The 26,161-nt window shown below is 47.6% G+C and overlaps 1 protein-coding gene and 1 non-coding gene across 3 annotated transcripts; both read right to left on the bottom strand.

Annotated features, from left to right (window-relative positions):
* NCAPD2 (non-SMC condensin I complex subunit D2) lies at positions 1-26,158 on the bottom strand. 2 transcript variants are annotated; one of them, XM_010957734.3, is made up of 32 exons: positions 25,355-26,158; positions 24,451-24,599; positions 17,109-17,184; positions 16,773-16,831; positions 16,116-16,297; positions 15,682-15,824; positions 13,689-13,816; positions 13,493-13,616; positions 13,162-13,309; positions 11,955-12,152; positions 11,489-11,623; positions 11,304-11,391; positions 11,031-11,211; positions 9,273-9,397; positions 8,662-8,901; positions 8,197-8,371; positions 7,582-7,666; positions 5,862-5,995; positions 5,409-5,541; positions 5,233-5,317; positions 4,989-5,156; positions 4,518-4,687; positions 3,694-3,805; positions 3,495-3,618; positions 3,257-3,412; positions 2,715-2,892; positions 2,536-2,630; positions 1,976-2,056; positions 1,651-1,834; positions 815-941; positions 558-713; positions 1-326 (listed from the first exon to the last, which is right to left on the bottom strand). In XM_010957734.3, exons 2-32 carry the CDS (start codon positions 24,575-24,577, stop codon positions 241-243), a joined length of 4,203 nt encoding a protein of 1,400 aa, XP_010956036.2. In that variant the 5' UTR covers positions 24,578-24,599; positions 25,355-26,158; the 3' UTR covers positions 1-240. The 2 variants fall into 2 exon arrangements, with proteins under 2 accessions (XP_010956036.2, XP_010956034.2); XM_010957732.3 differs by having other exon boundaries at positions 25,441-26,158.
* Positions 16,374-16,699, bottom strand: LOC123617607 (small nucleolar RNA U85). Its single transcript, XR_006725779.1, has one exon. It is a non-coding gene; the product is annotated as a small nucleolar RNA U85 (small nucleolar RNA).
* Positions 26,159-26,161: the final 3 nt, after the last annotated feature.

Genomic DNA, 26,161 nt, shown 5'->3' with positions numbered 1-26,161 from the left:
TAAAAGTAAATAAAAACATTTATTCATTAGAAAACAAGGAGACTGGCAAACGTATATTCCAGTGAAAGCGGCTCCACTTGGTTCCATGAGGCGTTTAAGAGCAATGCCTTACATTACAAAGATCACTTACGTGTTATAAAAAACAAGCAGACGGGCAAACAAGTATTCTACAAGCGGGTGGTGTTCAAGGTCACCCCACAAGACACCTGCACAGCAGGGATGGGGACAGGCAAGGCCGCCCTAGGACCTGTGCCTGTGGGCAGATGCTCGGCGGATGGGCGTGGCTTTCTTGGGTGTCTCATCTTCTGTCATCTCTGCTGACAGTTCTATTCAAAGAATTGGGGGGATAAGGAAAAGCTGAGTTACAAAGATGGTGAAAAATAGATCTTGGAGAATAAATGGAACAGTTTCAGACCTCACGGCACAAGAAGGAAAATGGGTGAGGGGTAGGGGGCGGGGAGGAGAAGGGACACATCTACACAGAGGCACACCCCGCAAAGCCAGCCTCCTCGCAAGCTGTGCTCATTCTGGACCAAGTCTGCGAGGGAGCACCGTACCTTCATCGCTGGATTCATCGCTTGAGAAGACAATTCTGAGTTTCTTTTTCGAAACTTGCTGCTGGGTGTTTGGATGCCGACGGGTCATACGGCGGGGCTCAGGTGTGACGAAGTCATTGTCTGAGGCTGCAGAAGCCAGATGCCTTTGTTTGGAAACTAGAAAAGGCAGAGGCATGAGTCCAGAAAAAAAAAAAAAGATAATAAAGTAAATAAAAGAACCCCTACTCTGAGAGGAGAGGAGGGCCTGCCTCACATACCAGTGGGTTGTTTCTTGGCTGATGGGGCTCTCTGGCTACACCCAGGGCCAATCTCAAGTTCCTCCATTGCATCCAAACCTCTGGTGTGACAGGCTCGAAGCTTCTGCTCAAATTCATCTATTATAGCCTGGTGGGAAAAAGAGATTAAAAGCAGGCCTGGAAATACAGTTATTTCTGTGATTAAAAAGAAACAAGGCCATGAAAAGACATGGAGGAACCTTAAATGCTCATCACTAAGTGAAAGAACCCAGCTGAGAAGGGTACACGCTGTGTGACTCCCACGATATGACATTCTGCGAACGGCAAAGCTGTGGTGACAGTAGAAGGATGAGTGTGGGCCCTGGGGTGAATAGGGGAGCAGAGGCTCCTTGGGGCATGGAGACTCCTCTGAAGGACACGGCGGTGGACACAGGTCAGGATACGTTTGTCTAAACACAGTGCACGCACCATCTGGAGGGAACCCCCAGGGAACCAGGGGCAACAGTGATGTGTCAGGGCTGGTTCACTGCCGGTAACAAACGCCCGCTCTGGCCTGGGTGCTCTGGCCCAGACGAGGGGAACTGCGGAGACCATGTCTGCCTGGGGGCAGGGTCAGCCCAGAGATCTCTATACTTTCTATTCAATTTTGCTTTAAACGTGCAACTGCCCTTAATAAAGTCTACGGAAAAAAGAGAAAAAGAAACAAAGAATCAAGAATTGGAGACAGAGGCCTGGTCTCATGTCACCCTGGTTACTTGGTTGCAATCATCTGGGGATGAGTCAGGCACCGGGAGCCTCGGCACTCAGAACACCACCCAGGCACGAACTGAGGCTGGAATGTAGCAGGCACTGTTCACCTTGCCCTCAGGCTTGGCTCCGCGCCTCAACCTGCCCACGACTGACAAAAAGGCACTGAAGATGGACTCGTCCAATAGTTTATCTCCGAAGCAGTCAAAGTTGTCCAGCATCTTGCGGAGGCCTCGCTCGGTGAGGGGCAGCTGAGACACGCAGTAGGCCAGGTCCCGGTACTGCCGCTCAGTCCTGCAGACGGGAAGGCATCCTGAGGAGCAGCGGGGGCAGGAGGGAAGGGCCCAGCCTCCCTCATCAGTCTCCCACAGCCCCGGGCTGCTCCGGGCACCCTTTACCTCTCAGCACAAAGAGCCCTCCAGGAAGGCAGCTTACCGGGCCGTGCGGAAGCGCTGGCACAGCTTCTCCACCAGGCTCTCTGTCTGCTTGTCCTTGGTGACGTAGGAGAGCAGCTGCCTGCAGGAAGGGAGATGCAGATGGGCCGTCTCCCAAGGGCAGCTCCCAACCCGCCCCGACGCCAGCCGTGGACTCTCCCCTGCACCGGCTGCCTGTCTTCCTCTTGCCTCAGTAGAAGACTCCGCGCCGTGGCCTGGGCCCTGGCACGTCCCTCCCGCCCTCTCCCCCACCTCCGAGAAGGTCCCCCCGCCCCCACCTGAGGAATTTGCACTGCGAGTGGGAATCTGTAACAAAAGCAGCCACCATCTAGTGAGCACTACCACGGGCTGCCCAGCGTGTTAGGAGCTTCTGTTGAACTTCTCGAGAACTAATAAGGTGCAAGTATTTATGGCCTCATTTTACGCAGAAGGAACAGGCACAAAGAGGTGGTTACTGCCGAAGCCCACACAGCTAAAGAGCAGCAGAGCCAGGATGCACACACAGGTCTGATCCCTAAGCCTGCGGGACTAGAAAACGTGCCCTGAGCCCCAGAGCTCTACTTCATGATGGTGCGGAAGGGCGCTTCCTCCACCCCACCCTCGGGGTCTGACAGGCGGCTGATGACATCTGGAAGGAGGTTATAGATTGCGTTGCCCTGTAAGAGAGAGACTCTCGTCAGAGGCAGGAGACCTGCACGTTCCCTCCGCAGCATGCCTGGAGCTGCCTCCCTGACTCTCACCTTGTGCGAAAGCTCATTGAAGAAATTCTTGGCCAGGGCAGCGATCTGAGGGGCGGGGTCGATGAGCAGCACGGCCATCTCGCTCACCTGCCCCTTCACCTTCACCATGTCCTTGAGGATCAGGTGGGTCATCACCAGCCCCGCTGTTTTCCGCACTTGCTGAGCGGGGTCCCGGAGGCTAGGAGTGAAATCTCAAGTCACTGGGACTAAGACCACGGGCTACACCCTGATACTGGCAGGGAGGCCCTCAGCACGAATCTATGAGCTCTTCTTAATGTGCAATTTAAGAAACAGTTAGAAAGCTGTCTAGAGTTGGAAGCTAGGTTTGCGGCAAGAGGCCAAGGCTGTAACCAAGGCTTTAGACAAGAGGCGTCCATCCCTCTGGGGCCACACTTAGCCAGGGCCTGCACAGGTCACGTGTGAAGCAAAGGTTCAAGGAATGGTAAGGTCTGGGGAACACAGTTCTGGTGATTCGCATGCTGACTTCACCACTGCCTCCCAGAGCTTCAGGGGCTGCTAAGGCGTCGTGAGGGATCTCTTACCGAGCATACAGATGTGGTGTCCAGGGGTCCACCAGGTTGGGGAATCGGATGGCCAGATCCCCAGTAGCAATCATGAGGTTAGATCGAACAATGGGGAGTGAGGACTTTTCTAGCACGGTGAACAGAAGACGAAGCTGGGAGTCACAGAAAGTGGCACTAGGGGCAAAGAGAGGATCATGAGGGAAACCATCCCATCCCCCATGCCCTCTGAGAAGGCCATCCCAACCCCAGGGCCCACCTGATCATACAGAACTTGCCCAGGGCCAGTGAGGCAGCTGCGGAGAGCTCCGGGTTGCTATAGAGACCAGGGTTGTTGCAGACTTTGAGCAGAAGTGGAACAAAGGCAGCCAGTGTTTGTTTGCCTGGTGGAAAAACAACTCAAGGTTTGGGACAGGCTATGTCAGCGGGGGAGGCGGTCCCTCAGCACTGCTTCTCACCGTCCAGCAGCTCCAGCTCACAGATGCTGCGGATCAGTTCTGCCTCCGTGTCATCAGCGGTAGCTCCGACCAGCCCCATCTCCTCCTCCATGGTGGCCTCGGAGCTTGTATGCTGATGGGAAAGCAGCCAGGGGTCATGGGTGAGCAGACAGTTTTGATTCCAGCTTACCTTTCATTTCCCATGAATGGATCCGGGGAAAGGCAAATTCTGCAAAACCATTCACAGACTTCTCATACTCATCTAAAGAGGAAGGACTCTTGAATCAAACAGGAAAAGAACTAGGTCCCCTCTGCTTGTTTTTTAAGTTGCCAGAGCATCCTACATCTCTTCTTAGTGCATCCTCACAGAAGTATATAACTTCCAGTGTACAGTAAATAGAGCCTGCCAGACAACGGTTCAAGGTCACAGAGAAGGTCAGACTTTATCCCACTGCTGCAGGACTCTGTCTTATTCGCCTGCCAGACATCACTGCCTCTAGTGGAGAGAACACAAGGTCCCAGCAGGTGCCAGGCCCAGCCCCCGAGGCTGCCGGGAAAGGCAGGGATGTGCTTGTTCTAACAAAGACTGCCTTGGGCAGAACCTGTATTTTATGCCGAGGTCCCTAACTCAGCGCTCTGATTTACCTAAAACTTTGCTTCCTGGGTGATCCATCTTTGCTCTCACTAATCTTTCCCAGAGCAGTAGCAGCAAGGAGGCAGTTTCCAGCTCATTCAACAGAAGAGAAGCAGGGATCCCCAGAGGCAAATGTGAACCATCTGGGGGCAGGAAGCAAACCTGGGAAATGCTTGGGACACGGGCCTCAGCGCCCAGGCGCACCATTCACCTTCTCCTTTGGCTCTTTCGTCTTCTGCTCCTGCTCCTCCCGAAGAACTCGTCGCCGACAGAGCTCTCCGCTCACCGCCTGCTCCAAGTGCACCAGCTGCTGCAGGGCCACGTCCCCGGCCAGGGACAGCAGGTTCATCAACAGGAAAGTGGGGAGCATGGGGGTGTCCTCTGCAGGAGCAGGGAGGGAAGGCAGGGAGAAAAAGACAATCAAGCCTCATAGGACCCGGTGCCCTGTTTGTACTGATGGTCCCCTGCTCATGTGCTATAAAGCCTGGTAAAGAAGCAGAGATGGCAGTGGAGGGATGGTGGCAGTGACTAGCCCAGCACGGGTGACAAAAAGGGGACAAGGCAGGCTGAGGGGGTCAGGGGTCACTGTAGGAAGTGGTGGTGGCAGTGGCTTCTGGCCAGCAGGGACAGCAGCAGAAGCTGGCTGCTGCCCACGGGCCCACTGACCCCCTTGCCCACTTACTCAGGGCCTCCTGGGTGGCACTTTCTTCCCCCAGCTTCTCCAGGGCCTGCTTCGCACAGCCCTGCAACATCCGGGCACAGATCGCCTCGGGGCCCTCTGCCAGCTGGTAAGTGAGAGTCACTGCGGCCTCTTTGAATGGGACCCAGAGTGGGTCTGGGTGGACAAAGCCTGCACAGGAGAAGGGAGAAGTTGCCCACTGCCGACAAAGGACCCTATTCTGCCCGAGCCCCTCCCAGTAGCTCACCTTTTATGACCACCTCCTGCAGGCGCTCAAACAAGTGGTGTTCCTGAGGCAGCCGGAAGGGAGGGTGACGTTTGCCCAGAGAAGGCTGTTGAGAGCAGGGAAGACAACATAGGTGTGTGTGAGGGTGGATGGGAGGACCCCGCTCTCCTTGGTTTGGACGTAACCACCTCACATACCTTCCTCCTGTCAGAGATGTTGGCGATGGCGTGGCACACCTGTTGGGCCAGCCTGTAGTCCTGTGGAGACTTCTCATCCAGCCCTATGCTCACCAGTGTGTCTAAGTTGCTTCCCACAATTTCTGGTTTTCCTCTAGGGAGAGGAAGCCAAAGAGTTAAAGCCACTCACAGACCTGACTCTGTGTGGGGGACAATGCCAAGGAGGGCAGGAGCCAGCACCCGACACAGGGCCCTGGAGCTCCACAGAGGCTTTGACCCAGGGCTGGCCCCTCGGCATCCCTCGGCTCTAATGACCCCGCTATTTCTGCCGGGCGGTTGGGCTGGTCCTGTCACTGTTTTATTCTCCATTTAGATGGCTGACGCATGTGCAGAGCTCAGCTGGGCCTGACTGCTATTACTGAAGGGAATCTTCCCTTCCTCTCATCCCACTGCCTGTCTGGCTCCGAGCCTCACCGTGCCATCATCCCAAGAAGCATGACAGAGGAACAGCGCTCCAGAGGCGAGCAGGGGACCTTCTCAGTTGCCCGCTCCCACAGCAGCTGGGTCACTGCTGGTTTCAATTCATCCTTCTGCACAAACTCACAGAGCTGCAGAGAAAAGAAAAACTGTTCAGGCCAAAAAAGAACAATTCCCCTGAGGCTTGGCCCACCTTCTCTGGAGAGAACACGGAGAACCTGAGGTGGGTAAAGGCGATGCTTAGAACAGGAGAGGAAGGAGGAGGCTCACGACGCAAAGCAGGGCTTTGGGGAGGTGCTTCCGTCTCCACCACTCTTCTACCTTCATGCCTTCAAAATCCCACTTCTTACAGTATCATATATAAATGACATATCGCAGATGCCCTTGTTGAGTTTGTGTGGACCTACAGTTTGGACTCCACTCTGGAGATTTCTAGTGGGTCTCCTTGCCGTCACCACAAATGCCACACGTCTGAAATGGAGGCCATCATCCTTTGCCTTTTGTTTTGCCAACAGACACCATCACTCTCAGCCACGTACGCGTCAGACTTCACTGCCACCTAATTGTGAAGCAGCACTTAGACCTACCCAGTCTTCCTTTTAAAACCATCTTCCATTAAGTGCGGTTCTGTAGACTCTCCTCCCACCCCAAAGTCTAGCCCCTCGTCACCGCACACCTACCACAGCCTCTGCTCCAACCACCCCGTATGCTACGGTCTCCCCGGACATCAGTTTCATCACGCCTGGCACTGCTAGCCGCTTAGAAACAGCTCTCCTTCACCTGCTGTTTGGGCTGCTGGCCAGCAGCTACCCTATGAGATAGCAGGCCAGGTGCCACCACCAGGTCCTCCTTTTCTGCAGGGAGGAGAAAACGTGGCCGGCGGTGGTGCACCTCCCAGTGGGCACTAGTGGTTGGCACCACTTCTGCCTTTTGTCCCATAATCTGAATGCTTCCAAGCACATCTGCCAAACTAAAACGCTGGGGTTGCTGGCTGACAAGGTTCAAGTCATCCAGGGACCTTCCCGATTTAGTTCCACCCCACATTTCCAGCTTTACCATCTTTTCCAGATAACAGTTTTGAGCCAGAACAAAATGGTCATCCAACAGCATAGGCAGAGCTCTCTCTTGGCTTTCTGACTGAAATGTTTTCCCTTCCTTTCTTAGTCTCTAATCTTGCTCATCAAGACCCAAATTAAGTCCTGCTACATTCAGGAAGCTTTTTCCTCAACTATTCCACCTCATGCTGCTCTGTTCCCCACTCCAGGATGACAGACACGGTCAAAGTATGTTTTCTGAAACTTTTAAGCCTGAGTTTGAATCTCAAACTTTGCCACTAACTAGCTATAATTAGCTAAGTTCTGTAACCTCTCTGTGCTTCAGATTTCTCATTGTAAAATGCAGATAACAGTACGAGCTCATAAGGCTGTCATGAAGATTAAACCAGTTAATATGAGCAAAGTGCTGAGAACAGTGCCTGGCACGCTCTGTCATGATTATTACACCACAATTGCCGCTATAACCACGACCTGTGCCATTTACTCTGGCACCTAGCAATCTGTCTGCTGCATTGTTCTAGAAATCTTTTGTTTTTTGGCTGCCAACTAGACTTGAAAGCAAATAATCTTATACTTCTTTTTGGGGCTGAGTAAATTGCTGAACACACAGTAATTACTCACTAATGCTTGCTGAATGAGTAAGTGGAGGGGAGGAGACTTACAATTTCCTCAAGACACTGAATGGTCCCAACTGAGGCATCCACTAGCAGCAGAGAGAGATTCTGAATCAAAGCCTGGGCCTTGGCTCTGTGGGAAGAGCAGGGATCAGGGTCATTACAAGGCTGAGAAGCTGAGCCTGGCTCACAGGTCATTAGGGCGATCCCACCACAGGGTCAAATAGTAAACAACTGCTTTAGATTCACAGACAAACAGAGAATAAACTAGCGGTGCCAGTAGGCAAGAGGGAATGGGGAAAGGGCGATCAGGGCAGTGGATGAAGAAATACAAATATCGTGTATAAGCTGCTACTACTGTGAGGCTCTGCTGTACAACATGGGGAACACAGCCAATGTCTTATGGTAACTATACATGGAGTAAAACCTTTAACACTGTGAATCACAGTGTTGTACACCTGTAACTTACACAACACTGCACATCAACTACACTTTAGTAAACAACAAACCACCAAATAAGTGCTTAGGATGGGTTTTATCGGGAGCCCCATTACAGACCTACTGCCTCTGGATTTGGGACTCCCTTCTAAGGATGCTGCCCCCGCCCTTCAGGAGACGAGACACATCCCGGGAGAAGCTGGCTTCAGAAGGGTTAGCGCTCACCTGGCAGAGTCCCCCTTCGGTTTGAGGTAGAGTTGGCGGTAGGCGTTCAGCACCGCTTCCCGGACACCAGGCTCCTTTGACCAGATGAGAGGCAGCATGCGGCGCACCCCAAGCAGGGCCTGGGGTACCCCAAATTGGAACACCATCACAAAGAATTCAATCACCTCCTGTACCACTGAGAGGACAGACACAAGTGTCACCCATCTGCTTGGCAAAACTTTCCCAAGTACTTCAGGATAAGAACCTTCCTGACGTAGCAATGTGCACGTGGAGGCCTTCCTCATCCCCCTGTGGGTGCTGTGTCCCCTAAATGCCTGACTGTGAAATAGTACCCGTGGTAAACGGCACACGCTCCCTGGGGCTACACAAAGCAGATGGAGATAAAGACTCCCTGCCTTTCAAAGGAGCAGACAAGTATCAATAAAACACGGACAAGACTGGTCCTCCCAGCGCGGAGAGGCACACCTGTCGTTGTGTGTTCATACATCATCTTGCTGATGATGCCGATGGCCTCTGTGATCTTCAGAGAGAAGCTGTAGGCGTCCTGCAGATACTGCACCAGCATCTCTTGCTTCACCAGCTCATCGTCTTCCCTGCGTCTCTCAGGCTCTGACACACTGGGCTTGTCTTTACGGTCAGTCTCTCCTGGGCCCAAGTTCCCCGCAGTCTCCTGGGGATTCACCCCCTGTGTGGAAGCTACTGGGCCTAGGAGTTAGAGAACCGCAGGATGGTTTTTGTTCAAAGGTATATGGGGATATCCAACAGCTCCAAACACCCCTGGATATTTGTTTCTATGATAGGAAGGTATAAATTTAGAATTTATTCCAAAATGTCTTGGTCCATTTCTCAAAAAGATTCCTCCTCCTCTCGTTTGGAAACACCCTTTCATACCCCGTGACTATCAGCCCTGGGCCTGTGGGCTGCCTCCATGCCAGGGCACAAGCACAGCCAGCTCTCTCTGGCCTCTTTCAGCACCAGGTTCTGTTAGCCAGGCCAGCGTCTGACATAAAGTAAATGGTCCATAAATACTAGTTGGAACATCTTGTTTGTTGACTGAAGAAAGAAAAGGAATTTACCTTTGAAGATAGTTCCTAAGAGATTCAGGAACCTGGTCTCCTCTGACTCCTCTGGGTCCATGTGACAGAAGGGTTCAGACTCCTGGAAGTGGCCCACGGCTTCTTGAGTGAGAATGATGGCCTGCCTGAAAGAACAGCCTGTCACAAGTCGGCACCCATAAGAGTGTCACTACAGCCTTCTGTCAGGGAGCCCACCTCATGATTCCATCAAGAACCCAGACCTGCTGCCCCAAAGAAAAGGGACACTTCTCACGCTTACAAAGTTGAGGGGCACCTACAAAGAGAGGGAGCTCGAAGCATCTCCCTATCTCTGAACAAGACTTACCACAGGCTTCAAAAAACTCAAGGAAGGCTTTTTAAATTTAAAAAACCACAAACCTATGCTAAACGTCTGCTTAAAAAAACTTTGCTGTGAGACAGTTTAGGAAAAATAAACTTTCGATAATGGGTTAATTTATAGCATGTCCATATTATAGGATTCGATGGAGCCATAGCAAATGAGGCAGCTATTTATGCACAGATATTAAAAACCACCAAGACACACAGTTAAGTAAAAAAGCAAGGTGGTGAGTCAGTGGGTAGAGAATTCCCTGTTACTTGTGTAAAAAGAAAGAAAAATGAAAATACGTTTGACTGTGTATGTATGCACTACCTCCGGAAGGAGGCTTCATAATGACTAACATTGGTCCCTGTGGGAAGTGAACTAAGGGGCCGGCAAGTCGGTTTGGAAGGGACTTTTCATGGCATGTCCTTGTTGTAATTTTAAATTTTGTACCATGTGAACGTATTGTTTAATTTCAAAAAAGTAGATTCCTGCTCAACAAACATCAACAACAAAAAACCGCTGCTATTAAACTGTTTCAAAAGTTATTTTAAAAAGGTTTAACATAGGTTTAAATTTGTAATTGGAAGTCAAAAATCTCCACTACTAAGAACCTCACCCAGCGCCGACGGCTGAGGAGGCTGGAGGAGGAGGAGATACCGTTAACAGAAGCAGCAGCCTTTCTCTAACTGGTCACTAGCATGCCTGGAGGCAGAACGGTCAGAAAACCAGTCTCCCTTATGCTTCAGGGAAGCAAAGCGAGACAGCAGAGAGCCGCGGGGAATGGGAGAGCCGGCTGCATGCCTTCTCCTCAGCCGTCTGTGAGCCACCCGGTCAGGCAGGAAGGAAAGCAAACAACTCGTGGCTGAGGTTTAACGCAAGCAGACTTTTGTCACCAAGCTGCTCTCAAGTTCTAGTCACAAAACGCTTTTCCCTAAGATTAGGATCCGTACTAGGTTGACTGAAAGATGAAGGTATGATTGAGCAACTCTGTCATTATTTATCAGCTTACAGATTTTGGAATTAGAAAGCTGCTAGAGATCATGAGATCATATGATCTAATCAACTTAAAAAAAAAAAAAAGGGTAATGAAACTGAGGCCCAGAAAGTTTAAGCAACTTACTTTATAGAACTAGAATCATACTTATACGTCTCCTTCAAATAAAGCAGGATTTTGGTCATATTTAATTATAACACTATTTGCATTTAGCTGTTTTAGTAGTTTCCTTAAACATTTGCAACAGTAGAAAGGCATGCTTGATTGCAGACTTTGCCTCTGGCATAAACCTGGTGTTCAGACTCTTACTGCAAGGAGAACACCTACCATCACCTGGTGGCAGCATCACCTGGTGGCAGTTCATTTTAAAGAAATTGTCTCTCAAAGGCGAATTCTAACCCTAACAGGCCACCAGAAAACATCCCATCCTGTCACCTACTTGTAACTCGCTTTGGCGAGCAACCGACGGATGCGTCCTTCCACATCTCCGGCGGTCTCCAACTCGGCAATTTCCTCAGGGATCTCCTCTGCTTCCTGGGGAAGCGTCAGCAGCTGCTGCAGGGCAGCCCTCACCTCCGGCAGCATGGCTTCCCACTCCTCCCCTGGGTCCAGCACCGCGGCTGAATGAGACAGGCTCACTTAGACCCCTGCACTGAGTGTCCGGCTGCAGGGAGAGGATGTCTGGGTGAGGTCTCGGGCGGTAACTACTCACAGGCAGCTGCAGCTCGCCTCTGGGTCCTCATCTCATGCAGTTTCTGGGTTTCCTTCTGCAGTGGTCCAGCCAGGTCAGTATCACTAAGCTACAGAGGTAAAATGAATATCAAAGTCACTGAGTCACAGAATTTCGTATCTGTTTCCCTTAATTCCTTCTCTTTTGGGTGGACCAAGCCTACTTACCTTGCAGGAAAAGGGATTATTGGCGAGAAAACTGGCCAGCAGCTGGATGGCATTTCTACATACCAGCACTGACTTGTCTGCCAGGCGCCCCACTGCTAAGGCCACCACTGCCTGGAAACGCGTCAGGGGCAGAGCCTATGTGGGGCAGGAAGAGGATGTGATCACACCCCACATCTTCCATTCTGCTCCAGATGGTCGTGACGTACATTGTGCACGAGCTCCCACTCACTCTAAAGAAACTTTCCTAGGGATAGGAGCAGTTCGGGGGTACTCTTTGTTGTGGTTAAGATGCAGTATTGTCCTTTAACGGAGTCAGGCACCCCTGTCCTTGATAGAGGAAGACTTCTATTACTGGTAGTAAAATCCTGAATTCTACACTCTTTGAGACAGGTATCTTTGACCCTCTTTTCTTCGGCCTGTACACAGAGGGGTACCATGTACTTTTATCATGCCAAAGGCCGCTCACCTTCTGCTGGACGATTCGGGTGAAGAGTTGCAAAACACGGCTCCGCACAAAGGAGTTGACGTCATGGCCATGGGCGTGCAAGGTGTCCAAGAACTGGTCTCGGGTGTCTCTGGCCACCACCTCCAGCTGATCTCCATTCAGAACCTGCAGCACCATCTCTGCCATGGCCGACAGCACAGCGTTCCGCATCATGTAATTCTGAGAGGGAAGTGAGGTTGGTACTGGCCTCTGTACCCCAATACTAACTATCCTTTCCCTAAACCCTTGTGCTTGTCCAGGCACAAAGAAAGGGTAAGGCCTTTAGGCAAAGTTAAGCTTGCTTTCCTTATGTCAGACTTTTTCTGGTCAACTGCCTAGCAGGTATTCACCCCGAGGTCACTGGAGAAAACTGAATCCCAGAAGGGCCTTGTCAGCTCAGAGGAGAATGCAGGGACAAAATAAACAAGAGCCCAGTACAATTTTCCCCCACAAGCTCACCCAGGTAACCATGGTGGCAGCAAATATGAAATCACATCTATCCACCAACACACATTTGAAAAGCTCTAATTACCATGCCTGTCATCTGAGCCTTTGATCCTTACTACTAAACGCCACCTTTCCCTCACATTCCCCTCCCCACATCTTACTGACAGAGAATGAGACACAAAGAAGCAGAAATCAGCCCTGGTGCCAACCAAATCCATTATGGAATCTGATGTGACACAGGGTTTGGAGTTTTTGCCAGGCCAGGAGCCAGAGAGCGGGGTCTTGCATAATGAGTTAAAGTGCAATAGATGAAAGAGTGGACTGTCTTTGTCCTTGACATTCACCGAGGAGTGCCTGCATCAGTCTGGGAAGCAGCCAAGTTAACACTGAGGGATGAGAACTGAGAGAGATGACATGGGTGGGTCTGAGACCCGGGCGGCAGCAAGAGGCTTCGGACAGGATGCAATCACAGCTAAGTCACTCTTACTCGACTTAAGCTGTAGAACTGCCGTCTCCCCTACCAGACCTGGATAAAACCAGGGTGATATTGAAACAGGGTTAACATATGGCTCTTTATTCAATTCAGTAAAGTTCATCTGCTTCTCTGCAGGAAGGAATTGCCAGAGTGATCAGCCTACACAACTTGACTTCACGTGGAAGCTACCCTCTTGTTAAGAAATAGCCTTTCAGTAACAGACTTAAAATCCCTAGAAAAAGCCAAGATCCCCAGGGGACCACCTACCTCTCCATCCAGATGATCAAGCAAAATGCACATGCTGGACATCAGGATGGCCGGGATGCGTTCTGCTAGTTCTGTCAGGAAGGCGGCAAAGCCCTTAGCCCCTGAAGGGTCCCGACTCAGCTCCTGGGGACACTTCTGGCCAATCTCTCTACACAGGGGAAAAAACAGCCATGGCAATCTAACTTAATGACTCAGTTCCCAGGAAAGGAAGGTACAGCTGGTAGCTAACATCTGAAGGGATCCAGTGTTACACAGGGAATGTATTTCCAATCTTTCTTTGTCGTCTCCCCGAGGGAAGCGAGAATGAGACGCTTAGAGAAGAAAGAGTCACCTCACAATCTCTCCTACTATGCTCTTCACTCCATAGTCAGTTGCCCACAGACTCACAGCTGCCACCAGGACAGATGCCAGGTGTTCAAAGTGCTGCAGCATCTGGATGATCTTCACAGTGGCACCTGTGGAAGCAGGAAGTGTGAGAAATCATGGGCGAAATGAGCAAGGCGGGGCTCAGGGGAGGGCTAACTTACTCAGCATATGGTTATAACGTGTCAAGGCGACTCCGAGCAGGCGGGTTATGGCTTCCCGCGTGGGGCGGTTCTTCTGGTGACTAATGGTGGGGTTCTCCAGGAGGCGGTAGCAGCAGCCAGTAACCAAACTGAGAAAGGAGGAGTTCAGATGATGAAATCAACTGTACTGGGGCTTGGCTCATTCATTCTATCTCTGTGGCCCCGGTTTTCTTTATTCTGTTGCCTCCTGCATCGAGTTGCTTTGCTTTGCTTTTCTGACCCCCCAGAGAGGCACCCCGACCTTCCAGATGACCAACTTTCAACCAGTTATGACGCCTACACAAACCTGAATATATGATAAAAGATAGGACAAAATCACTGATGACTTCTCATTGTTAAATGGCCAACTGACTTCCTCACTTTAATTGACCTTTCACCTGCACCTGTTTTTTTTGGGGGGAGGGATTAATTAGTTTATTTATTTCAGTGGAGGGACTAGGGATTGAATCCAGAACCTTGTCCATGCTAAGCACACACTCTACTATTGAGCTGTACCCTCCCCACCTTCAGCTGCATCTGACACAGCTGGTCCACCCCTTTCTCCCTGAAACATGCTTTCAGGAGGCCCGATTCCCTTCGCAGTTTCTTCAGCTAGTTTGGCACCCTCATCTCACCCTCCTGATGCTGGAGTGCCCCAGGGTACAGTCCCTGCACTTCTGCTCTCTTCCAGCTATGCTTACAGAGTTACTAGTCTCATTCAGTCTCATGGTTACAAATACAACTTACATAAACACATTCTATTCCCAAATGTGCACCTCTAGCTCAGACCTCTCTCCTGTACTTCAGCTTTGTACACGTTCCACACCTGAATCTGACGTTACCTGGACGTCTAACAGACACCTCCAACTTTCTATGTCCAAAGCAGAACTTCAACTGTCTCCCCAGACATCCCCCACAGCCTCCCCCACATTTCAGTTACTGGCAACTCTACTCTTCCAAATGCTTGGACAAAACCCTGGGCGAGTCATCCTCAACCGCACCCTGCCTTAAACCCCACACACATCTATCTGTCAGCTCATCCTATAGGTTCTGCCTTAAGGAGAAAAAGTACAGATTGCATCCACTTCTCCCTGTCTCCACTGTCCTCTTGGGTCTAAGCTACTGTCATCTCTCATCCAAGTCACCACAACAGCCTCCTAACTGGTCCCCTGCTTTCTCCCCTTCTCTCCATAGTCTGTTTCAACACAATAGCCAGGATGACTCTGTTAAAGGAAAGTCAGACCACCTCACTGCCCTGCTCGGAACCCCGAGTGACCCCATCTCACTTTGAGAAAACGCTAAAGTCACCGTGATGCCTACAAGGACTTGCAGTCGGCTCCTCACTGCCCCCTGCCTCACAGCCAACCCCTCCCTGGCTCAGCTGTCAGCCCTGGCCTCAGTACTATTACTTGTATGTGCTGGACACCTGCCCTCCTTTGTACTTGCTGTTTCCTTTCCTTGCCCTTGCTCTTCCTCCAGATATCCTCAGGGCTCTCAAATGTCTCTGGGGCTTTGCTCAAATGTCACCATCTTGAAGAGATCTTGCTAGAATGGCTGATTTAAAATCACAACCCTCTCGCATCAAACTTCCCATCCTCACCACTACTTTTCTCCACAGTAATAAACCATAAAACATACAGTTTACTTATTTAAAAAACTGTTTTCTGCTCTGTAATATAAAATATATGAGGGCAGAAATGCTGGTTTTCAGTGTCTATAATAATACCAGCCATGCACCTAGGAGATTCTCAGTAAATACTGTTTCATAAATGAATAAATGGGCATTAAAGGTGAGAAATTCACATAAGTTTCTAACCTCCTTTACCTGCTTCCTAATAACTCAATGTCACGGGCATATTTCTATGCATCATAGACAGAACTTAGCCATGAAACAATGTATTCAAAAAGCATATCTAGCAACAGAACCCGCATTCCTCACAGCTGGGTATCACCGGTAGCAATCATAACTACTCACCTGACAAACTCCTCTTCAATTATTGAGTGGTTCCACAGGTGACGGATGTCCAAGTGGAGGAGCTGTGTTAAAAGCTGAAGAATCGGTTGCCTCTCTTCTTCCCAGTCAAAGCCATGGGCTGCCTTGGTCCGGGCTTTCCTACCCTAAAAAAGGATACATTTGGGAGAAAAATAAGCATGCAAAGAGGGTCACAATCTACTAGTCTGAGTGCTCAAACTATCCAGTGTCAAGACAAGGTAAGACAGAAGCATTATAGATTCCAAAATATAAAAGCTGCTAGTCAGTAGAGGGTATATTGTGCTACTGCTGAGTGCCTCCTCATAAACCTTACACAAGGACAGAAAGGACTCTCAGAATCATTGAATTCCCTTCTTCCCACCAATTCCTGTATCTCCCCAGACCCTATATTAAATGAGCCAGGAACTCCAAATTACCTTCCCATTAAGGTCCAGGTCCATGAGACTAGTCTGGCTGGTCATGGTCTCAAAGGATTCCAAGAGGCGCACCAGGGCATAGCAGTTCATCTTGAGGGCATTTAGGTGGGCGCTTCTGTCTGATGCGCTCACAGCTGCATCATCCAAGACAGTGGGAAGTTCCTGGGAGTGGCGGGATACCACTTCGAGAGGCAGAATCTGGGGTCAGTTTCATTCACTTTCCTCGTACACCCCAACTTCAAAATACCCAGCACTTCCAGCCATCAGATTACCAAAGATCTGTGTTTCATCTCTCAGTGGCCACAACACAAACTAAGCCCTTTGGGACCCCTGACCCTGACATCCTGAACGTGCCCTATCCCTACTCTCCCACTCCAGTTACCCCAGCTTCTCTGGCAACCAGAAGAAACTGCCTTTATTGAAGAGGCAGTTGGAGGGTAGGAAGAATTTATTGTTGGTCTGCCCTTACAGTGAACACACATAACTCTGTATTGCCCACCAAGATTACAGACCTTAATAGGTCAGAGGTCCCCAGGCTTAGCCAAACCAACTGAATCACCACAGCCTTGATATCATCATCTGGCTGATAAAATGTAGGGAACAATAAACAAGCAAACAGAAACACCTCCCATCCCCTACCCCCGGACCCATAAACACCTTTTATCAGGAATTCCAGAGTATCTTCCTTGAGGCCAGGGTCTATACTTCGAAAGTGACTATGAGGGAAAGAAAGTGCGGGGGTGAGACAGGAACCCGTAGAGCCCATCCTAACAGATCAGACTGAACCTGGGAACCTAATGCTTAAAAATACATGTGAAACTGCTCAACTGAATAAATACGGTGGCAAGTTGGGGTAAACACTCATTAGTAGAAATATCAGCACCCAGAACCATTTATCAGTGAGCTACAATTCGGAGCTTCAGGACTAACATGCAAAGTTAAGGCAAATAGTCACCAGTCCTTTTTTAAGTACCAGAGGGGCACTTCACTTACTGTAGAATGCTGTAGATGGTATCAAAATGCTCCAGCACTGCCAGTGGCCCCTGAGCTCGAAAGGCAGCCTGAAATGCTATAAAAGATGAAAGAAATTAATCAACACAGAGGAGAGTGGCCTTTTCAGTAAATTCTATTCATGACACAAAATCGAATTAATTGGTTTTACTGGTAGAATCACAAAAGGAGACAGTTCATTTCAGTGTAACCAATTATAATCGCACCTTACAACTTTGTCCTGTTCTACAATTAAAGCCTTACTGGCGTTTTACCACATCTCTGAGCTAGATAAAGCAGACAGTGTTATGCCTATTCTATGGGAAAAGAAATTAAATGTCAGAGTAGCTATGTGACTTGTCCAACTTAGTAGTGAACACAAACTCAGGATCTTTTTTTTTCTTTTAATTTTGAAATTACAAAAGTGGCAAAAACAGAGTTCCTGTACTATTCACCCAGATAATGTTAACGTCTTATATAACCACAGTACAAGGATCTATTCTCAACCAAGAAATGAACGTGGATTCAATGCTATTAACCAATCTACAGGCCTTATGTGAATTTTGCCCGCTATTCTATGTATGCCCTTTCTCCAGTCCGGGAGCCAATCTAAGACACCACGATGCACTTACTTGTCATACCTCCCTGGTCTGTTCTAGTCTTTGTCTTTCATGATCTTGACCCTTGAAGTGTCCTTGCCAGTTTACTCTGTGCAGTCTCCCTCCTTCAGGTTTGTCTGATATCCTCTCCTGATTAGACTGAGGTCATATACTTTCGGTTAGATCACCGAGGAATGGAGGTTGGGCTCTTCTGACGCATCATACCAAGAAGTACACAATGTCAATGTCTTATTACTGGCCACCTTAACTTTGATCAATTGGTAGTGCTGGCCAGGTGTCTCCACTGCAAAGTTACTATCTTCCCCTTTGCAACTACTAAGTATCTCGTGGGGAGATACTTTGAAACTATGTAAATATCCTGTTTCTCACCACGTTCCAGCCACTAGGCATCTATGGATGATTCCTACCTGCCACAATTACTACTGTGGAGTTTACTAAAGGTGATTTTTCTAACTCCATCATTCCTTCCACACTTTCTAATGGGAATGCCCTATAAAAATGAGCTGTCACTTTCCTTTCATTTATCTGTTCAATTATTTGTTTATATCAGAATGGATTCAAGAAAGTTTCTCTTATTCTGTGTTTTAATCTATTCCTATTAGTGCTTATTTTGTTGCTCAGATTGTCCTACACTTGACCACTGGGAGCACCTTCAACTTGGCCTGTGTCTCTGACATGCTCCCCTCACTTTTGCTCTCTTACTTTCTTGGACCACAAGATGTTCCAGGCTCATCTTGTACCTTGCCTGGCTCAGTCCTGGAATCAACCATTCTCAATGGGGTCATAGTTTCTTTTATGGGAGAATGGTATGTAGAAACCAAGTTCCAGGGACTAGTTAATATCACTGCCGTTGGAGGTTTTAGACCCTGTCAGGAGGGAAAAGCAGGATATACATATACGTAGGCACACACACACACACACACACACACCCCATAACTGTTTTTATCTGTGTATATATTAAAAATATAAGTTCATATATATATTTGCTTAATCCTAGTACACACATAAGGCAGTTTCAGAATTGCTAACTAACACCCCTTTAAAAACAAATTTACTAGAGGGAAGGGTATACAGCTCAGCGGTAGAGTGCCTGTTTAACATGCACAAGGTCCTGGATTCAATCCCCAGAATCTCCATTTAAATAAATAAATAAACCTAATTACTTACCCCCCAAAAAATCCCAAAAACAAAACAAAAAATAAACTTACTAACTACCATTTGCTAATTGTGTAAAGTTCTTTGTATACAGTATACATTCAAAATACTGTGTTGCATAGTTATTTAGGTTAGTTATTTTCTTATTTAGTGTGATTATGCCAGACATTTGTAATACACTTGGGTTAATTTGTTACCACAGATCTTCCTTGATTTACCATGGGGTTATGTCTCAAAAAACTCGCTGTAAACACTGTGAGTCAAAAATGCATTTAATACACCTAACCTACCGAACATCATAGTTTAGCCTCACCTACCTTAAACATGCTCATTAGCCTACAGTTGGGCAAAATCCTCGAACACAAAGCCTATTTCATAATAAAGTGTTGAATATTTCTCGTAATTTATTGAAGCCTGCACTGAAAGTGAAAACCAGAACGGCTGTCTGGGCACAGACGCTGAGTGTGTCAGGTGTTTGCCCTCGTGGTCGTGTGGCTGCCTGGGGGCTGTGCTCGCTGCCGCCGCCCAGCACCACGAGAGCACCTGCTGCACGTCGCAAGCCCAGGAAGAGATCAAAATTCAACACTCCACATATGGTTTCTACCGAATGCGTATCACTTTAGCACCATCTGTAAAGCTGAAAAATCATTAAGTTGAACCATCTAGTAGGGGGACGTCTGTACTTGTATTACATTTTGAAAACCCAGCATTTTTTGATTCTCAAACTCAGTGCTCTTTTCATCCTGATGGTACTGCTTCTAGACAAAAATTTCAGTATAAAGGGGAGTCATGTCTAATTATGCCTTAGAAGAATGCAAGAGTAGCAAGGCAGCATGAAGTCAGGTAATTTTTGAACCAAGTTGTACACCTGCTCTTTCTGTGGGTGCAGAGGGAAAGAATTCCACCAAATTCTTCTTTTCTGCAAGACTGAGCTGGTTTGCCTGCAAAGTAAAGCTAGAACCTCATACTCCGTTATCACCACTGGCACTGACCTGACTCATCGTGTTATAGTGTCATGTTGCTCAGCTACAACCTGGTTCTTTGTGATGTTTAGCAAGCTATTTTATTCCTCCAGTTCCTGTTCTGCCCTTTCTTTATACTTTTCCTTACCCTTTGCCGCTCTTCCTTTAGTAGATGACTGCTTTCTACTTTACCAGAAAGAATGAGACCCAAAGCATGGGCTCCCTCATGCAATCGCACCTCCCCACCAACAAATCATTCTGCCACCATCTTCCCATTCTTTGCCTCAGTCTCAAGTGAAAAGATTTTCTCTTCTAAAGCTAACCCGTCTCACTGCCCCCAAAGACTTATCTCCTCTCTTCCACCTCTGGTTTTATCCTTTCCAGGGAATGCTCTTTTCCTGCCAACATACTTAGGCCCCTCTCCTTTTAAAACAAAACAAAAACACTCAATGCCTTTCATTTGACTTTGTTCCCATATCCCTTTAAAATTTTGTCTAATCTTTCTCAACTCCCTGAAGCCTAGTTTCTGAGATTTCCCAATCCAACAGCTATTCTCTCAAAGATCACCCATTACCTATTTTTTATTGCATCCAGCGATTCTGTCCGTTCACATCCTTCTTTACTTCTCTGAAGCATTACCAACTGATCTAGTCTAATCACACTGTTTAGGTTACATTTGGCTTGAAGATTTACTAGGCTAAGCTACTCAGCTTACCAAGTCACAAGTTTCCCCTTCGGTAAACTGGGAATAATAACAGATCATACCCCACAGGGCTTTTTAGAATTTTTCATAAAGATTAAGTGAGATGATCTATGTGAAGCAGTCAGGACAATACTTAGCACACAATGTAACTGAGCATGTGCAGTCTATTTCCCACTTTTACAAACCTCCTTGTGTAATCTAGAAAATACAGAAAAGTGAAAATGAGAAAGAAACAAGCACTGTTAACATTTGGCTAATTTTTTCCAGTTTATTTTCTTCGCATACTATTTCTATTGCTAAGGTCATATCACATGTTCACCTCCCTGTTACACTTTTTAAAACTTAATATTACAATAAAGATACTAAAAACCTTTGTGATAGTTTTTTAACGGTGCATAACATTCCATTGAATGTAACTTAACTTACTATTCCCCTATTGTTGACATTATGTTTCTAATTTTTCCCACTAATTAGTAACACATTTACTCCCCCAGTAAATCTGGATTAAATCCAACTGACTGCTCACTGCATTCACGTAACCACACAAATAAAAGTGGCTTGAAAAAACACACAACCATGCCGACTATTCTCCCCTTAAACTTACGACCTCAAGTGCACCCTCAGTATTTCTTAGTAAGCCTATTACGAGTTTCCAGGCCTATTTGTTTTCTTCTGGGCAGTTATCTCACACCTTTTCTTGCCTCATAACATCAAGACCTTTCTTCCCCAACTCACCCTCAGTTAAAGGCTTCACTTTCTATCTTACTGAGAAAACAGAATCAGAAAGAAAAGAACCTCTAACTGCTCAAACTCTGTATGTAATGGCATTACCTGCACCTGCCCCCATATACTCTGCCTGATCTTTTGCTACTGAGGATGAACTGTCCATGCTCTAATAAAACCATCTCCCCACCCCCCAAGTGCCAGATCACATGCTCTCTTACCCCCTAAAGGATACTGCTCCAACAGTTGTTCCCTGTTCCTCCAGCATCACCAGATTTCCCCTCTCTCTGATTATTCCCATTCAGCATATACACATGTAATGTTGTCCATTTTATAAAAAAAAAAAAGTCCTCCCTTGACTCTACTTCCCCCTCTAGCTACCACCCCATTTATCTGCTACTCCTTAAAGCAAAGCAACCAGGAAGAGTTATCTAAACTCACCATCTCTAACCCCTCTCCTTCCATTGTCTCATAAACCTATTCCAATCAGGCGTCTGACCCCACCACTCCGAGACAGTGTTCATTAAGGTTACTAGCAATTGCCACGTCGCTAAGTTCTGCAATTAAATGTGCAGCTGAGCTCTCTTTTTTGAAATGTTCTCTTAATTTAGCTTCCATTTAGCCCCTTTGTTCACTTTCTGTCTCAGTGACTGGTCCTTAGTTTCTTCTACTGGTTCTTTCTCACCTTCCCAGCTTCTAAATGTTGAACTATTTTAGGTCTTATGTCTTCACATTGCTTTTCTTCTTCATCTATACTCTCTCCAATCTCATTTAAACATCTTCTATGTGCTGAAGACTAAATCCCAAATGTGTGTCATTAGCTGGCACCTCCCCCTGAACTCCACAATCACATAACCCACAGTCTAAATCTGCTCCTCTCACTCAACCCCACCTCAGTAAATGACAACCCACTTTTCTAGTTGCTGAAGTCAAAAAGCCTTGTAATCATCCCAGATTCTTCTTTCTCTAACTCTGTAAATCCAATCCAATCCATCAACAATCCTGATGGCTCTACTTTCAAAATTTACTCAGAACCTAACTTAATCATCTCCACTGCTATTACCCAGGCAAGTGACCTGGCATCAGTTCATTAACCTCTTAATTAGTCCCCTGCTTCTTCCCTTGCCCCTTACAGTCTCGGCTCAACACAGTAGATAGTGATACTTTTAAAATGTCAGACCATGTCACTCCTGCACTCAAAACCCAATGGCGTTCAAGCACACCCTCTCTGAAGCTAAAGTCTTTACCATGACCTACAACTTCCTAGATCAGTGCTTCTCCAACTTAAACACATCTGAGTGCCTTGGGGATGTTCTTAAAAAGTGGATTTTCTGATTCAGTAGTTTGGGGATGAGTCTTCATCCTGCATTTCTCATAGGCTCCTAAATCATAATACTAATACTGCTGGTCTGAAGACCACACTCTGAGGAGCAAGACTCTGGAGTACTCTGCACCACTTCACAACTGGCCTCTTTTCTCCTAGCTTGCTCCACTCCTCCCACATTGACATTTGCCCTCCTCAGAGCCCCAGCACTGGCTCTTCTGTCTGCTTGGAATGCCCTTCCTTGAGAACCTGCAGAGTCTACTTCCTCACTTTCAAGGTCTCTGCTCAAATGTCACCATCAGCAAGCCTTCTGATTATCCAACATAAAATGCCAGGCATATCCAGGCACACTATGATTTTTTCATCTTGCTTTATTTTTCTCCTTGGCACTTAAATCTATCTGACACGCTCCATATTTATTTATTACTTGTTGAAAGCCTTGAGAGAAAGAACTTTGTCATCTTATCTGTTTTATTTACTCTTGTATCCTCAGTGCCTAGAAGAGTGCCTGGCACATAGAATCTCTTCAGCAAGTACCTGAACACATTAAACAATCTGATCTTGTATATTTATAGTAGAGCTTGTATGTAGGGTTCTAAATACCAAAAGCAATGCAATTGTTACGAAAAGGACTCTTAAAGAGTGTGATCATCCATTTAAAAGAGTAATTCATAATGATAACTGAAGAACAGTTTGCTGTAGGGTACAGGTCGTGCCATTGATGCTGCACAGATCCACGCAGTAGGGAAAGAACAGTCTGTGGACACTGTCAGTTGGTCACCCATCAGTCACCCTCCACTCCTTGCCCTCTTCCTTGCTTACCAAATGGTGATATGTTCAGGTTTAGGCATGCTTCTAGGTAACAATCTTGATCAATATATCCAATCTGGGCAATTCCATTTCCCTTACTAGTAATTATTTAGGGAAATAGGCACATGATCCAATCCTGGCTAAGTCTGTTGGGAAGCTTCTGATAGTTTTAAAACAAGAAGAAAAAGCACAAGGAAGAAAATCCCTTTTTCTACCTCTGTGCATCAGAACAAGGAGCTGTCATCTGGCAACAATAGGGGAAGGCCAAGAGGAGACAAGCTGGAGTTATATCATCACACTGCTTGATAATTAATCAACCCTACTTGTTTTAGGAGATAATAAAGTAGGTTATTACCCCTATCTTTACAGATGAGGAAACCAAGGCACAGAGAGAATAAGTAACTGTGTGAGGTCAGAGTGTTGGAGCCAGGATTCAAATCTGGGCAGCCCAACTCCATAGTCTTTTAATCTCTACTCTGTAACTCTCCAAAGCAACCTAACTGATACAAGACACTTCCAATAAGTACAGTGACATTATGAATGGGGTCATCTTGATAATGCCTGAATTGTTCTTCAATATCTATAGGTTTCAACAGCACTGTATATATATGATACAGTGTTGCAACTCTATGTATATAATACACTTTTTCCCATTATTGCAACTCTTGGAAACAAGCTCTAGACTCTAAAAAAGTATTACCTGAAACAGGTCAAGTCCCAGACATTCTGAGAAAGCTATCTTCTCCCACAACTCTTAAAACCACCAGGACTTCATTTTGGCCTACGGTAAGAAGTAAAGACCTAAAATAAAATTTTCCCCAAAGAGTAACATATACACCAAGAGTGTTTACTAAGTAATCTAGAGAAGGCGATCAATGAATATATTCTTCATGCAATGCAACACTAGGGAGAAAACAGCAAGGGCAGGAAAGACACGATCCTTGCTCTCATGGAGCTCAGTGGTGTAACAGAACAGACAGAAGATGTAACTCCACGTGGGAAGGCTGTTCTGAAGTGCCAGGCACAGTGGCAGCTAGGGGAGTCTTACCTCTAAGGTGCGATGGGAGATGTCTGATGGACAGCACCTCTTGCACGACATACTGATTCACCCCTCCACTTTTCAACAATTCTTCTGGAGATAAGGGCAGATGGAACTCATACGGCCGGGGAGACATCTTTCTCCACAGGCTCACAGGGCTGGAAGCCGAACAGTAAGTAAGTCAGGGTCTACATCTAAGGGTTGTCTTTTTGTCTGGTTCTATTATTCCTTTCCTCCAATATATAATGCTTTTCAGTCTTACATCAAGCTAATAACATTATCTTAGAGGGTGTGAGATAAACCCTGGGCTAGAAACTAATTCCAGTTGTGACTCTGATACAAGTTGGTCATGTCACTTAGTTCCCTGTGCCTCATCTGTAAAACAAGGTTACTGATCTCTGATTACAAAGTTGCCCTGAGGATGAAATGAGTCAAGGGGTATGAAAGTGTTTAAATAATTGTAAAGTGGCATATCGATGCGTTAAGGTAGCATTATTAATTCTGTTTTAACGGGCAAAGCTTCTTAAGTATAGGGAGAATGTGTCATTTGAACCCAGAACAGTGGCCCAGGATGGGATAATGGACTTCCTGGCTCTAGAACGGAAGAGCATTAACTATTAATTGTTTACTCCGTGCCACGTTCTGTTAGGCTATAAGAATGTGTCGTATCTGATCTAATCCTCCAAACGCCAGTCTCATGGAATGCATAATAATACAGCTCAATCTGCAGATGAGGAAATTGAGGCTAAGAAAGGTTAAGCGATTTGCCCCAATTCCCTTGCGGATCTGCGAGACTGTTTCTACCACGACGTACCACAAGGACTGCTAGACCTCCCAGGCTAAAACCCGCGTCATACTGGCCAGTACCCAATTTTCCCGGCCTCTCCTTCCCCGCTCCCCCTGACCACCACACCTTACGGGAGAACTTCACCCGCCGTTCCTCCAACTCGGGTTGTGGAGCTGAAATTAAGGGAAAGCCACCGTGGGGACAATACGCACCAATCAGCGAGGCAGCACACCGGCGGGCAGAGAAACCAGCCAATGCCAGTCAGGCGGAGGCAAAAACCCGCCTCGGAGACCGTAGCCCGGCGGGCAAAGCCACAAACGTGGAGTTCAAATCCCAACGGCTGCAAGAGGGCCAATGGAGACGCTCGCTGCACAGACCCGCCAATCAGAAGAGGAGCCGGAAAGCCCAGAGAGGGCGGGGCCTAGACTCCAGCTCCCCCACCGTCCCCGCCCCCTGGTCCCCTGTTGCCTCCTTCTTCACAGGATCCTCCTTTTTCCCAGTTGCGGGGGAAGAGACTCTGGCGGTGCCTGCCAGAGATGCCTGGTTCCTAGCTGAGAAGTGGCAGTGCGCCTGGGACAGTGACCCATTCAGTCACCCCCAGGACAGGAGGCAAGTTCAGGCCGGTAGTTAGAAGGCTTAGGCTCTGGTCCGGGTTCCGCCATCTCCTCTGCTATGTGATTTCCAAGCAGGTCACTGCACTCTCTCTGCCTCAGATTTCCTTCCCTGTCGACCAGGGGTAATAAAAACAGCTACAGAGCAAAGCTGCTGTGGGGCACAAAGAAAGGAAGCTCTAGGTTCCAGGTTCTGGACCTTCATCTCCCTCAGTTGAGGGACGCCCAAGGAAACAGGACAAGGTGAATCTTCTTGAATTTCAGTTCTGGGGCGCCTCAGACAACGAGACGAGACCCTCAGCTCTTCTGGCCCTCCCCAACT

This window comes from Camelus bactrianus, chromosome 34 (assembly GCF_048773025.1).
Source record: "Camelus bactrianus isolate YW-2024 breed Bactrian camel chromosome 34, ASM4877302v1, whole genome shotgun sequence".
Lineage (NCBI taxonomy): Eukaryota > Metazoa > Chordata > Mammalia > Artiodactyla > Camelidae > Camelus > Camelus bactrianus.
Note: the sequence above shows the minus strand (reverse complement) of the source record. Positions and strands in the feature narration are given on the sequence as shown.